Genomic DNA, 14,806 nt, shown 5'->3' on the forward strand with positions numbered 1-14,806 from the left:
TCATTTAGGTTTTCAGTACATGCTCATCATCATTCTTCCTAACTCTATAACAGTTCCTGTTTTCAAATTCCCATATATATTTACAGTAAATCATCTCACGATGGGCTGTGATTTAAGTAAGATGTTATAGTCCTCTTACTTGTCTACCCATTTTAAAATTCTAATGTTACCAATGCAAGACAGCAAGTGGTATTTGTTTAAAAAAAAAAAATCACAGTTTACCCCAGGGATACCTGAAGTCACACAGCCATTTTATGCACTCCAGCCATTCTGTATTCTAGATTGCAACTCGACTTCCTAAATACAGCTGGATTTGGACTGAGTATTGCTTATGAACTATTTCTTTGAACTGTGGCTGCCCCATCCCTGGCAGTGCCCAAGGCCAGGCTGGATGGGGCTGGGGGCAGCCTGGGCTGGGGGCAGGGGGTCCTGCGCATAGCAGGGGGCTGGGAAGGCTCTGAGGTCCCTTCCAACCCAAACCACTCCGTGACTCTAAGCTGGCAACTTACACTTGTTCAGGTTTCTTGTGCATCTCACTGTCATTTCCTGTAAAGAAAAAAAAACATGTTTCCTTTAAGCACTTCTGGAAGCGTTCACACAGAACTCATTTGGCATAATAGTTCTGCTACATATCTTAGACAATATTTATCCAATGTTTTATGTAACTTCACCTTGTTTATAACTTTAAGAGCAAAGCACAGATCAATTTGTATCACTACCGCCAGTACATAACTGCCAAAATTAATACCTGCATCCCATAAGCACAGCTTCCCTGAGTCAGAACAAAGGTCCCTCACACACTGTCCTGTCTCCCAAAGCTGCTATTACTGGATCCCCAGGAAAAAGCATAGCTACAGTAGACACATGCTACAATTCCTTCTTTATTACATGCCTCTGACCACTTTCTCTTCTGACCCAATTTGAGCTGGATACAGTTTGAGAATTTATGGTAACCCTAAGGAGGCTGACTTTATCCACAGACCCTGCCACACACCCCAAACCATTTAGAATGGTCATTTAATAATCTTGTTTTTCAAACTTTCATTTGTTTTGTTTTAATTAGGGAAGATAACTGTTAAAACACTTTGCATTTGACCCAAGCAAGATGGCTGAGGATGAGTCAAAGACTTTTCTCTGTCCTTTTAAAAATCCTTGGCTTGTTTACCTCCATCCCCCGCCCAAAAAAATACAAAGACACAATCACAAAAAACACCCATAACAACAAAAATCACAGCACAGTATTGCACAGTAGTGTAGGATGTTCAGCAGAACTATGTTCTGCCAAGATGTCATACACCCACTGCAGAATTATGGGAGATTACCACCAAAACCACTGTGCAGCCTAATGCTCATAAAGGAATCAAAACCATCTTTTGATTATTTAAGACTTGCAGTGGTTAAATAGAAAAATTCCCTTAAATTACTGCTTGTAGTGCTTAATATACTTACCCAGGAAAGGAACGTGAGTGGTTCCAAAAAAATAGGTCCTGGAACAAGCTAGAGGTCCCTTTGGAGATACACACTGCACTACCTGGTGGTCAGTATTAATGAGACAGAAAGATGTTAGTAGAAAAAAATCAGTGCAATATTTAACAATAAACTAAGTTCCCCTTAAGTACTCTAACAATTGACATACTACACAAGGGGTATAACACAGACTTGGCTGATTTAAAAAAGAACTTACGTTTTCAAAGGTATATTTCATTTTTGACTTGACCTGAACGGTTCAAAGGCTTTGGAAAGGAGATGAGCTCTGACTTCCATAAGTGTTAAGAATGCATTTTCAACTTCCTATGCCAACTGCTCTTCTCATGAAAAGGGAAGTGGGTCACGTTCCAATAACTATGCTCGCACTTGGCCTTATTTACTGTTTTCATGATACCCTATTAAAACAGTATCACCTGTACCTGTAAATAAACCAACCACCTTTTTAAGAACAATGTCAGAATTGAAGACAACAGATGGAGCAGGTACTGCATCAGAAAAAAACTGCACTTGCATTCTCAAAAGATACCACACGAACTCAACTGGAATGTTAACATGGGGAGAAAAAAAATCGGAGATGTCTTCACAGAAATAAGGTTAGGACAGCAAACGGTGAATGAGATTTCTCTGGAATGCCAATACAATCCTCTCTTGGGCCTCTGACTCATGTAATGTGTCAGGAGTACCCGTATCCATCCATCCATCAGGCAGCTATGCATGAAATGTCACGACAAGATCATAAAAATCAGTCCCTCAATCATACGTTCACTCCACGATGACCTGAACTCAGCCACATCCATCTCCTCAACAGCACAGACTTGGGACTCGCACGACTGACAGACACTCCCAGGGCCCACGGAGATCGGCCAGCAGGGAGCACTACACAACGCAAGCTGCACGCTACCTCTCCTCCGCTGCGAGTTACCTTCTTGATGCACCCAGCCCAGCCAGGCAGAGGATCTGAGTTCCCTGGGGTCGCTTCCCCAGTTACGTCCCCTGCGCAGCAGTGCAACAAGCCATCGACCTCATGATATGTTTTAAAACTAAGCTTTTACTTGAAAACGGAAACAAGTTAATCTTACAACTTGATCTTAACATTCGTTGAACACCACAGAGATTTTCAAAGTTCACTCGAACAAAGAACACCAGAAAGATTTCCAAAGGTCAACATTTTCAAGCAACTGTTCGGTTGCTGAAGCAGACACTGAAATTTGGATGCACGTATGGATCCTGTGTCTACCTACAAAGCCATTATTAAAAAAGAGAAGTGTCTTACTGTTTCTTTTAAAGAAGCAGTTTAACAACTCCCATTCAACCAAAACCTGCGTGTCAGATCACATGCTACCATTACAAGCTTTTCTCTGTATGGCTAGGATAAGTGTCCCAAGTGGCATTTCCTCTCCCCCACCCAAACTTTTGCAGCACCTTAAGTGTTAAAAAAACTGAGCAGTCTTTAAAGGGCAGCTTTCAGCAGCCTATGATTAAATAACCAGTATATTTTCACTTGGAAAGAAAAAAAAACTTGCTCCTTAAGCTGATTGATTGTTAAGGTAACTGATGTTTTTATACGTTAGGAATTGGGTATTTAACTAATGGGAAACATGTGCTTTAAGGGCACAAAAAATATACAAAGAAAACAGAAATATACGCTGCTTAGAAGTGCTGGGTAATTACTTTAAAACCTCACCATATGTTTAGCAGTGCTTCCACCAAGGCCAGTGTTCCGAACAAGATGTCCTTCTGATGGAAAATTGAAGTTAGCGGAGTTCAAGTTTTCTCTAGTTGAGTGGCTACCAAACAGAACAAAGGGCTGCCGGCTGGGACTACGGAAAAAAGAAGCTATCACCACCAGAACACTGCAAGAAAACTTGAATAACAACAAATGAAAAAGGCTTTCAAGTATGATAGACCAACTATTCAATTTCTTACTAGAAGAGCAGGACAAAAAATTGCTACAGCTGCACAGATCAAAGCCACAGAAAGCTTCCTATTGAAAAGACCAAGTTCCAAAGAAAAACAGACTTGAATTAACAAGACTGTAATTTTCTTTCATATACAATAGCATACCTCAAGGCTGCTTCTCAAACATGAAGTAGCAGACTGCATTTTACACTTGGCTATTAGAATTTTTTTCCCCTTGAAAAAGAAAATTGCCTTCAAAAACTGAGTCGTTTAAAGTTTACCATCACGGCAAACCTTGAAATAAGTATATTGGAATTCAACAAACCTATTTTGGTTTTAGCTCTGGCTTCAGGCCCAAGACTCCACTGCTAAGGTCAAGGCTTTTCTTTTCATTATTTAAATGCAAAACAACATAGGATGCTGGAAACAATAAACAGTGGAGTTGGAGCTCAGTGTCCTTTAATTCCAAATAAAGAAGAATCTGCAGAGACACCGAGGAGCTAAGCAACCTTTATTTAGCTCGAAACAGCAGAACGTTTGGTTTTGCAACATATGACAAACAGCCCTCCTCTCTCAGTTCAGATTCTGGGCTGCAATAAAATAAAGCTGACCTGGATTCCACAACTTGTGTAGGCTAAGATTTGGGTTTTAACTGCCTTGCTTTAAATAAAAAATACTGCTCTTGTTCTTTGTGACTCAGAAAAGCATAGTGGCTCCTTCAACCTTCATATTTTAATTGATTTCATTATCATAAGCAGAAGATCCAAATTTTCAAACTATCCTGTGCATTATTTTGATATCTGGCCATGGAGAAATTGATCACATTAGAAAACACAATGTGGATGCTTTCAAATACATTGACATTGTGTATGTAATACCTATAGAATTAAAACCCATGAAAGTTTGGAGTATCCCTCACAAAGGTGCTTCTGCATGTTTTTTTTTTTTTTAATACACAAAGATAAGATGTAATATAATGGGGTGGTCCCAGAAGGAAGCACTATAAGTGTTCTTATGGCAGAGATATAGAAGTAACTCATCAACGTACTAAAGAAACCACCATTTCACAGGGAATAATGAGTAATACCTGTTATCTGTTATATGGCTTGAGATCATTCCATGACTGAAATAACTTCTGAAAGGCTGTGGGGAAAAAAACAACATGATTAATAAGCAAATGAATGGAAAGTGTGATTTATCCTCACTATCATTAAGAACAAACCTTAATTATGCTTCTCACAGAAAAGTCCTCAGCTCTCAAAAACTACTTCTAACGTCCATAAACAAACCCAAATACCGTTAAACCTCATATATGCTTAAAAATAAACAGCTATTTCCAAAAAGCACTAGAAGCAAACACACTGCAGTATTTTTATCCATCCTGTACAACACCGGTTATGTTTGAGATCTGACACGTGAGACCTCAACTTGTGAGTGCACACACACAGGAGCTAGCACTGAAATTAAATTTGGTCCACCTGCAAAGAGGGATCTGTTGTGCAGACCGAAGCCTAAGCTCAGTAATCAGCGAATAAACACTTGATTGTGAATTACATTATGCAGTCCTATGCCATCACACCATGGGGGTGGGCAACTTATCAACATAACACAGGTTTTGACTCCTCAAACTGGTAAGGTGACTTGGGGTAGAGAGGAATAGAAACCAACAATGCTCAACACGTATTAGTACTTCTGCAGGGATGACATTGGCACTTCAAACAATTACTGAAGCGGGCGTACCTCCCCTGCCTGAGATTCTGACAGTTCCAGAATGAAGGGAATTTCGGTATCAAAATTTGCAAAGAAATTGGTCCACTGGTGTTCAAAAGTCATTAAATCCTAGAAGGAAAAAATATTCAACATCAGTTACTAAGGCAAGTGTTACACTGAAGAAGGAAGACAGATATTACTGGATGATCCCAAATTACATTAGAAAAACTAATTACTTTTCACAATGCAGTACAGAACACAGCCTGACTGATGAAACATTAAAAACAAAAAAAGTAAATCTCTAAAAGGTAAGGACTCCCTGGTGGGTTTGGAGGGACTTCTTTGAGTGTGGACTTTGGGGATTCCTGGTGGGGAAGAGATGAAAAGACAGGAGAGATCTTCCTTGACCTAAGGAAGTACGCTATTTTGAGTGCCCATAACTCAGACCTCACGTCTGCCGTATGACTTATAAAATATATAAACAAATAGATTTAATTTTTATTTTTAAATCTCTAGGAACCATACAGAACTATACAATTTAAAAAATGCTCAAGGTAACTCACTTATTTGAGATACACTAACATGAAAGGTAAGAGACATCCTGATTTTAGGAAGTCTAATACTCCATGTGTATAACAAACAAAACCAGAAATATGATTTTAGCAGAGGTACAAATATTTTACAGTATTTGACTTCACCACTTCGTTAATGTAACAATGCACAAAGTTTACGCAGTGGATGTTGATAAACTCTTACAAGCCTTCTAAAATAAAAGTCAAGGCTTTATTAGAAGTTTAAAATAAAGGTTTTTTTATCCAGGGAGTACTATTATTGCAGAATTATTTCAGCCTCAAGTAAGCTTTTCATAGGAACTAAGAACTAAAAAGTGTTTTTGTCAGCTTATTCGGAACATGTCCATATTGTACAGGACTTTCTTTTAAATCTCAAGTAGAGTTAAAATCAAAGCTGTTAACTACAAAAAAATATTTATCAACTGCAAATACTGTAAGGCAACCTAACTTAATCCTTGCAGAGAAAGTCAAGTCATTGTTAAAATAGCCAATTTCTATGAAACCAGAGTTGTTTGAAAAGCCCATTCATTAACTTCAGTATTCTGGCTATGCCTTCTGCAAACGTAGTTCAGGTATTCAGGAGACATGGTTGTTCATTAATTCTTCACTTTCCAGCCTGGCAAAAAAATTATTAACTGTTTAACTTCAGCCTACATTTACAGAAGGTATAGCCACGAATGCACAAGTTGGTCTGCAATCAGTTCTGGTAGAAATAACGTCTTATTTTGAATACCTGAACAAGTACAATGGGTAAGTCGAGAAGGGCAGAAATCCAGTTTTGAGAACTCACATAAAGACAAATTATGTATGCTAATACTCAGACATGACTCCCTTTTTTAGCACTGAGACCAGATCAACTCTTTAAAATAAGGGAAGACTTGACATTGTATTGTTTGTATTTCACAAAGCTTCAGGGTAGCCACTGTGTGTCACTGTTAGCCACTCAAAGCCGTTACAAAGCAACCGTGAAAACGTTTTTTCCTGAAGAATGGCTGTATGGATGGATTTTTTCCCCCTTACCACAAATGGGGGATTAACACAGGCAAACATACAACATTGTACATACTCCTGTGACCTGAATAATATCACAAGATTTAGGGAATCTTTTGTGGGAACTCAGGCATTTTGAGAACTTTAAGGAATCCCAAATGAGCTATTTCAGAGACCCTGTAATCACTGTGTGGATCCAGTAGATTGTAAGCACTGTTAAAAATAAAATAAAGAAAATAAGAATAAAGGCACACAACAACTTAGCTCTGCAGCCAGACTAACAGATAGTCACTGGAACAGAAAATTACACCTGCATTACCTCAAATACCAAGTCCTCCAAGGAAACTGGATCCATCTTGCTGTATGTCTTCCACAAATCAACGCTGACATCCATTAGCTGCAAAATATTTTAAACGGACTTGTGAAAAACACCAGGATGAACACCACACATACAGGTTTACACTGCACTGAGGCAGACTTGCAGAATATTGCCCAGAGTCCTCCTCAACTCTGAAATCAGAAATGTTTTTCCGCTACTGTTTACAAAAAAATTGACCAGAAATGATGCGAATATTCTGGATGCTCGTCTCCTCAAGTACATGAAAAGTTTTGCTTGCGTCTTTTAAACAGGTTCACAAAATATTTTTGGAAACTGAACTGACAGTGAAGAATAATATTAGCTGGAAGGGAAAGATCAGTTTCCTGGGGCAGACAAGAAGTAGATTCCCAAGTTACTTGTCCCAGACAATAGTTGATTCTCACTCTATGCAAAATTGAAATTTAGGCAAAGCGAGTTTAACTTAGCAATTAGCATTACCTTCTTCCAAGCTTTAAGATGACGTGTACAAAAACACTATTCAAGAATATATTCCTAGAGGGACACCTGTATGCGAATAATGTCTATATTTACTGTGTTTCCCCTCACACTCCCTTAACTCAAAATGCAACACTGACTGTAATTGTCTTAAACCACTGCTTTACATAGCTATTCGAATTACATGTACCATAAGGTACGGCAATCATCATATCCCAGACATTAACTTCCATTCAATTATCGGTACAGGTAATTCTCTTGATTACAGCACTTTGAACAAATTCTATGTTTATTCTACCACAAAACACAGGAAACATTTCTTAGCTGCTAGAGTTCTGTCATGTACGAAAGCAAGTATCTTTAAAACACTGAATGAAGGATTAGCAAATTATCACTGGAGCTCAGATTATTTTTAAATTTAGCAGCATTGAATGCAGAGGGAAGCTAAGTTTGAGGAGCTAGAAATGGATCAAGAACACCTTTTAATAGTGGAAAAATTATTAAATTTCCAAAATCTATTTCCTCCCATAGACTGTTTTTTCCTCCTTGTCTATGACTTACATCAGCTGCTCAACAGACAGCCATGCACAAGCAGATAAAAAGTCAAGAATGCCAATTCCCATTTAAATCCCCTCACAACTTGGAGGAAGGAAGGAAGAACCCTTGCTGGAATGTGGCTGAAAGGTGAGTTAACATGCTTGCTCTTCAGACAGTGAGGATTTGCATTGCTCCATCATTTTAAGGCTGCGAAATGCCATAAGGACAGTATCAACTCTCACAATCAAATTGGAAAGGCTCTGCCTTTACAAAGCCATCGACACACTCTACATATCTTCCCAAAGCTTCTGCAGATTCATAAAGTAAAATCAAGGTAGATATTGGTCGAAAAGGCACGCGGGAACTGACACAAGACATCTGAGCAAGCACGTACAGTGTAACGTGATGAGACTAACAATGGTACTATTAATTCTTTGTGTTTCCCCCCAGCTTCAATCATCAGACAAAGAGCACTGACTGTAAAAAAAACAGAGGAGAGAAAAAAACAAAAAACAGTACATCTGCATTTCTGTGGCAGAGGTCCACGAAAATGAAATAAAAGAAGCCAGGCACAAGGACTTAAATATGAAGCTTTCCTCTGACGATGCTGTTAGTGTATATTTAATAAGCAAATCAAGTGACACAACAAGTTACTCAGAGTGGAACAGCAAATCATTATTAAAACTAGAAGCATGATCCAAAATCTTGTCTACTGCCCCATTCAAGAGGCTACGATGACCTAAGAATATACAATGCTGGTGAGAAAAGTAGATTCATTTCCTGTGTCAGAACCAGTGACCTAGGAAATCCAGCATTTGTTACTAACCAGCTTCTATTACATTACTCCTGAAGAACTACTCCCAGCTAGCAGGGCTGAAGAAGCTTTGTCTGCTAGCAGTAGGTGATGTTGTAGAACATAAGAGTTGTAAATCACAGCAGGAGGCTCAGGGTGGAATCAAACAATCATCACTTATCCATGGCAGAGTATTGGGCAGCTGCCCCTAGCAGCCTTTCAGTGAGACCGCACTGTCTCCATCCTTGGATGCTCAGAATTCAGACTGATAAAATCCCAAGAAAATTGATCCAACTTAGAAGTTGACCCTACTATGAGTAGCGAGGCAGGACTAGATGATCTCATAAGGTACTTTCTGGCTTAAGTGATTCCACGAACTTACTGCTGCTTCAAAAAGGAAGACTAAAGATGTTGAAAAGAAAACACTCACTTCGTATTTCATCGTAAAGAAGCCATCACCCCCAATTCCTTCCAGTGCAAAAGCCTGCACTATTGGCCACTTTTCAACAATGAACATATCGAATATCTGTAGATGACCTGAAAAAAAAAAAATCACAAACATTCTCTAATACCATCAGTTTACTAATTTCCTCTAAGATGTTAGAGTTGTTCTGAGATTCTAATCAACGCTCTCGATTATCATATTTGCCTGTACAACTTCAAAGTTGTAACTGAAAAGTGTGTTTTGGTGAAGAAAAGCTTTTGAAAAACACTTTCACTACACCCCAAATTTTGTACCATTTTTCCCCAAGGGGAAAAAACAAATATATTCCTTTCTCTTGCAAATTTCTTTCCAAGGACATTAGCAAAACTGTGTCCATTAAAAGTCAAGCTAAAACACAAGAAGCATTGCTTACTCCAAAATCTTCAATTATCCGTCCCTAAGTTAAAGACATCATTGTCCCCATTTTAATCAGAATTTTAGGTTGGTGGAGAGGAAAAACTATTTAGCCCGGTACTAATCAGCGAAGCTGGAAGCCATCTAAATTGAAGCCCAATCATCACCCTTAAGCTAAACACCTAAACACCTTCTGTAGAGACTTCCTAACAAAGGGACTCCACTCTTCCCCCTGCCCCGACACATTAAGGTTTTTCCAGGATTTTCCAGGCAGTGAGAGCACATCACCTTTTCCTCAAGGGAAGCAATGAAGAACTGAAAAAAAGTTTCCAGAAGCGGCTGTTTTAACTATGAAAACACACAGGGAAGGGAAATGCAGTACTATTATTGAGAAAGCAAAGCTAATTGAATAGGTTGGTTTGAACCTAAACAGTTCAAAAAAAGCCTATTTTTTATTATAAAACAATTTGTCTCTCACCTTTGTTACTATGAATAAAAAAAAACATGCTACACAGCGAAGCAGCATGTATTGCATTGCTTCTGCAATATTTGCTGTTTGGGATGCGTGAAGTACACTTGACTAAACAACGTAAGATTACATTGCTCAGACTGCATGTCTGCCCACAGATCATAACAGGAAGCCGCGCAATCCAGTTTTTTCAGTGCTAAAAAAGGAAACTTGCATAACGAAATCTTTATTGTTTCCTTACATAAAGGAGCATTTATCTGAAGCTCCCATCTGAACAGAGAACTTCTGTGGCAGCAGAACATACTCCTCTGAATGCAAATTACTTCTTTTCCTCACGCTGTGAGCATTCACTCTTCAGATGAAGTCTAAGGGCTTACGTTTTTCAGAAAGAAACCCAACCTCTAAGTAAAAAAAAAAAAGCCTAGAAGGAAACTAATGACATATTAATCCTTATTTCTTACCAAAGGCAAGGAAAACTTCACTCCCTGAACTGAATGGCTTGCACGCTGCAGAACACTTGCACTAAGCATAACACAAACTAACCTACCTTGGCAGCTGTACGGAATACCAATGCGACTACAATCTCGAACCATGTCTACGAAGCTGGAAATTTTGAACTCCTCTGCAGCTTCTTCATCTTCATACTGAAAGAAATGATTTAAAATTATTTGACTGTTTTATAATGAAGAAAGCATATATTATATAGCTTTAAATCCATGGCAAATGTAACTTCATGTAATTCACTAAAATATTACCTACAGAGACCAAAGAACCTCTTCAGCATCGGTGTTTTGGAAATCACATCAAAGCATGGATACTTTCCAGCCAACAGAGACTTTTTTAAATATCAGCCTTTAAAGCAAGGTTTTAGTAAGGTCATACGAAAGCATAAATGCATACTTTATTTCCAGCTTTTAGTCAAGTCTTTCAACATCACCCACTAGATTCTGGATAAATTTTAAACAACGGAAAGTATTTTGAGAATGCGAACTGATGTGTCACAAAGAAAACCTGCCATTGAGGAAAAAAGTATTACCAGGTTAACAAGATTAAACCTGGACAGCAGACTGATATGCCTCAGGTTACAAACAAGCAATGACAGCTATCTGAGGGAGGGGAATATAGAGGAAAAACAGGAGAAAAAGAGGAGAAAAATGCAGCCAACACCATCTTGTTTTTCCATGGGAGGCGCAGACTGAAGTCATTTTTTTCACTCCATTCCATATTTCTAGGACTAGAGCAGAAGCAAAGAACAAATGCTATACTTATGGCTGAAAGGAGGTTGAAAATTAGACTGAAGAGGTATGTCACACAAAAACCATTTTTACACAGTGTAGCAGCAACTCGGGAACAGGCTTAGCACCTCCGGGTATTTCAAGAGACACTTATTTTTTAGAGCAAGATCAGAATCATGCAATGGCTTGGGTTGGAAGGGACCTTAAAGGTTATCCAGTTCCGACCCCCCTGCCATGGTCAGCCCTATTAGGCCAGCTTGCTCAGAGCCCCATCCAACCTGGCCTTGAACATGTCAAGGGATGGGGCATCCACAGCTTCTCTGGAAAACCTGTGACAGTGCCTCACCAACCTTAAAGGAAAGAACTCCTTTATATCTAATGTAAATCTGCCCTCTTTTAGTTTAAAGCCATTACCCCTTGTTCTGTCAGTGCCCCCCGACAAAGAGTCCCTCCCCAGCTCTCCTGCAGCCCCCTTCAGGTACCGGTGGACTGCTGCAAGGTCTCCCCCAGAGCCTTCTCTTCCCCAGGCTGAACAGCCCCAACTCCCTCAGCCTGTCTCTTCATAGCAGAGGTGCTCCAGCTACCTTGATCATCTCTGTGGCTCTCCTCCAGACTCGTTCTAACACTTCCATGTCCTTCTTGTGAACCAGAGCTGAACGCAGGCTCCAGGTGGGGTCTCACGAGAGCAGAGCAGAGGGGGACAATCCCCTCCTTCACCCTGCTGCCACGCTGCTTTTGGTGCAGCCCTGGATACGGTTGGCTTCTGTGCTGCAAGCACACATCAGAACGGAGCAGTGATTTGTTGACTTCTTTTTATTCATTTTACACTGCTCTGAACTTAACATACAGGTAAACTGCATGATTATGAACTTTTTATGTACAGCTCTTGTGAGCGTCAGGCAGCACACAAGACATTTCTTTTGAGAACAAGTTCTTTTGAGACGAGCCTGATTTTAAGAAGCATACCAAGTTCCTCCATGATGCGCTCTGTTTTGAATCCCAGGAAACCAAATCAAAGCCTTAGTTCAAAGCCAAGCATTAAACAGCTGCCAGTTTCTCAAAACTGAAAATGCCATCAGGAGAACTTGGGCTTGGGCAGCATGCTAGAGGCTTGTTCATGACCTGTAACTGCAGATATACACACAGCCCTCTTCATAACTGGTGCAGCTGTGACACCTAGGAAGTTTATACGATATGCATTAAATTTCACTGTTTTATCTTACTTGGCCACTTTGAAAATGAGCATTCTTCAGTAATGTGTTTTTCTCCTCCACTAACTAGGATATTCACTTAAAAGCCCATGGCCCTGTTAAAGGTAAACAGGAAGGAAGAATGCAAGGAGAGGCAACAGGTTTTGCCAGCCTCATCAAGAGCTTCTGAGCCAGCTATGGCACTGCTTGCTTTATTTCCAAAGCAATTTGTTTCTCTTTTTGAAAAGCAAGCAGAATTTATTGCTACTACTAAAAAAAAGGGAGAAAAAAGCCTGCTTAAAAGCCACTACAGACAAACTCCTGTAAACAGGATGCACCTAAAGGCTGACACAGTGACTTTTTTTAAAAATTCTATTTTAATTCAGAAGTAATCTAGGAAATTGGCAATCTTACACAAGAGAAATGTGACTGGAAGCACTGCTTTATGTGAATGAGCTGAGCGATGCAATGAAATACACCTTGTATTTTCAGCATCTGAATCTCAAACTCTTCCATTCGTTTCTGTATAGTTACCTTTCTACTTACACCATTATTTCAAGCCAGCACGGTGTGATTCAAGTAACTACTTACCATAACAAATCACACAAAACCCCCTAAGCAGATACAGCTTAAAATTCAGTAGCTTAGATTACAGTTGTGCTAGCAAAGGTGTGGTAAAAACTGCTCCATTCCTCATTCCAAAATGCCTGTTTGACGACCTGCAGGCATGCTGCTTTGCCCTTTCCATGTGGTTTTTAGCAACAGAAAAGCCTTATGAGGCTTTAGATTTTGCTATGGCACATTTTAAGCTGTAGTTCAGCTGTTTATATCCAAACAAAAAGTAATTATCATCCTCTGTGCAGCACTCAGGGGATCATATCTAGAATACTTGCGTGCAGTTTGGGACTCACAATCAAGTAAGACACTGACAAAGCAGACTGAGTTCGCTGGAGAGCCACCGAGATGATCACGGGATTGGAGCACTTGTCCTACGAGGGAGGAAAGGCCGAGGTCCTGGCACTGCTCAGATGCTGTGGCTGCACCCCATAGCTGCCTTTCAAGAGCTACAAAATTGTTGCCAGGATGGCAAAGCCAGGCTCTTCGCAGTGGCGTGCACCAGCAGAACGCATGACAAATGGCATGGTATGAAACAAAAGATTTCAGATTGGATAAAAGGAAACACTTTTTCATCATTAGGACAATAAAGTGGTGGGTCAGGTAGCCAAAGGAAGTTCTGCAGTCATCGTCCTTGGAGGTTTTCAACACCCAGCCATCAAAAGCTTCAAGTCACCGGATCCGATCTCATTGCTCACCCTGCCTTAAGCAAGAGGCTGGACAAGATGTTCTCTGGAGGTCCCTTCTAAATTATTTCATAACTGTGTGATATAATCTCACTATAAAACAGCCACACAAAAACACTATTGATCATAACCCCATCACTGGAAGCTCAAGGGAACAAAATGGTTCTCTCCCTTCCCTCTCCATTTCTTCATGCACTAGTTTCACCTATTTATATCAAGGCTCCTGCCCCACTTCCCTCTGATTTCAGTATCACTCTAATTTAGAGAAGGAATTACACAGTTTCCTAACAGGGAAAAAAGCTTGCCGTAATGGGTCTGAATAAACATAATTTCCAGTCTCAATTGGAATAAAAAGGTTCTTATTCTGCACCTAAGCACCAGAACTGCCTGCAGAGTAGCACATTGAGACAACAGCACGCTGCCCTGTAATACTGCACGCCGAAGGGGCACACTCCTTGGCAGCCAAGCAACTCTTTGTCCACCAGCATCCTCATTTATGTTATTCATTACAGAGAACTGGAATGGCAAACAATTATTTCCATTGCTTACTTCTCTTGCCTTCTCTTTACTATAAAGATAGCTTTTCCTAAGAATACTTTGACTTTTGAAGTACAAAATGAAACTTATCCAGTAATCCTAAGTAGATCAAAGCAGGTGACAGAACCCAGCTTTTTTCCTTTCTGAAGTTAATAGCTCTTGAAAGGAACAGTTGAAACTTAAAATAATTCATAATATTCGTTTTAAATGGCTTGCTAAGCCAACCTGTTCTAATATTCTAAAATTTCTGGCATCCAAAGCATTAAAACATTGCTTTGACAGCAAACAAGACAAATTGCTGGAAATATCAGTGTTTGGATTCAGAATCTCAGTATTTGATTTGATTCAGATTCTGTATTTTTTACAACCCACGTTTTTCCTCACTAAAAGATCATTGAGTCATATCGAAGCAATTATAAATTAGTGGGGGAGG

At 39.7% G+C, this 14,806-nt stretch overlaps 1 protein-coding gene across 1 annotated transcript in view; it reads right to left on the minus strand.

Moving 5' to 3' along the window:
* The window catches only part of C4H20orf194 (chromosome 4 C20orf194 homolog), a 72,570-nt gene that overhangs the window by 41,432 nt on the left and 16,332 nt on the right, over nt 1–14,806 (minus strand). The window contains exons 5-12 of the mRNA XM_035326479.1: nt 10,658–10,754; nt 9,234–9,340; nt 6,979–7,056; nt 5,128–5,226; nt 4,475–4,530; nt 3,173–3,308; nt 1,450–1,531; nt 510–546 (exon numbers count right to left, since the gene is read on the minus strand). Coding sequence (XP_035182370.1) covers nt 510–546; nt 1,450–1,531; nt 3,173–3,308; nt 4,475–4,530; nt 5,128–5,226; nt 6,979–7,056; nt 9,234–9,340; nt 10,658–10,754 — 692 coding nt within the window. The remainder of the gene's footprint in view (nt 1–509; nt 547–1,449; nt 1,532–3,172; nt 3,309–4,474; nt 4,531–5,127; nt 5,227–6,978; nt 7,057–9,233; nt 9,341–10,657; nt 10,755–14,806) is intronic.

The sequence above is a fragment of the Oxyura jamaicensis genome, chromosome 4 (assembly GCF_011077185.1).
Source record: "Oxyura jamaicensis isolate SHBP4307 breed ruddy duck chromosome 4, BPBGC_Ojam_1.0, whole genome shotgun sequence".
Taxonomy (NCBI): Eukaryota; Metazoa; Chordata; class Aves; order Anseriformes; family Anatidae; genus Oxyura; species Oxyura jamaicensis.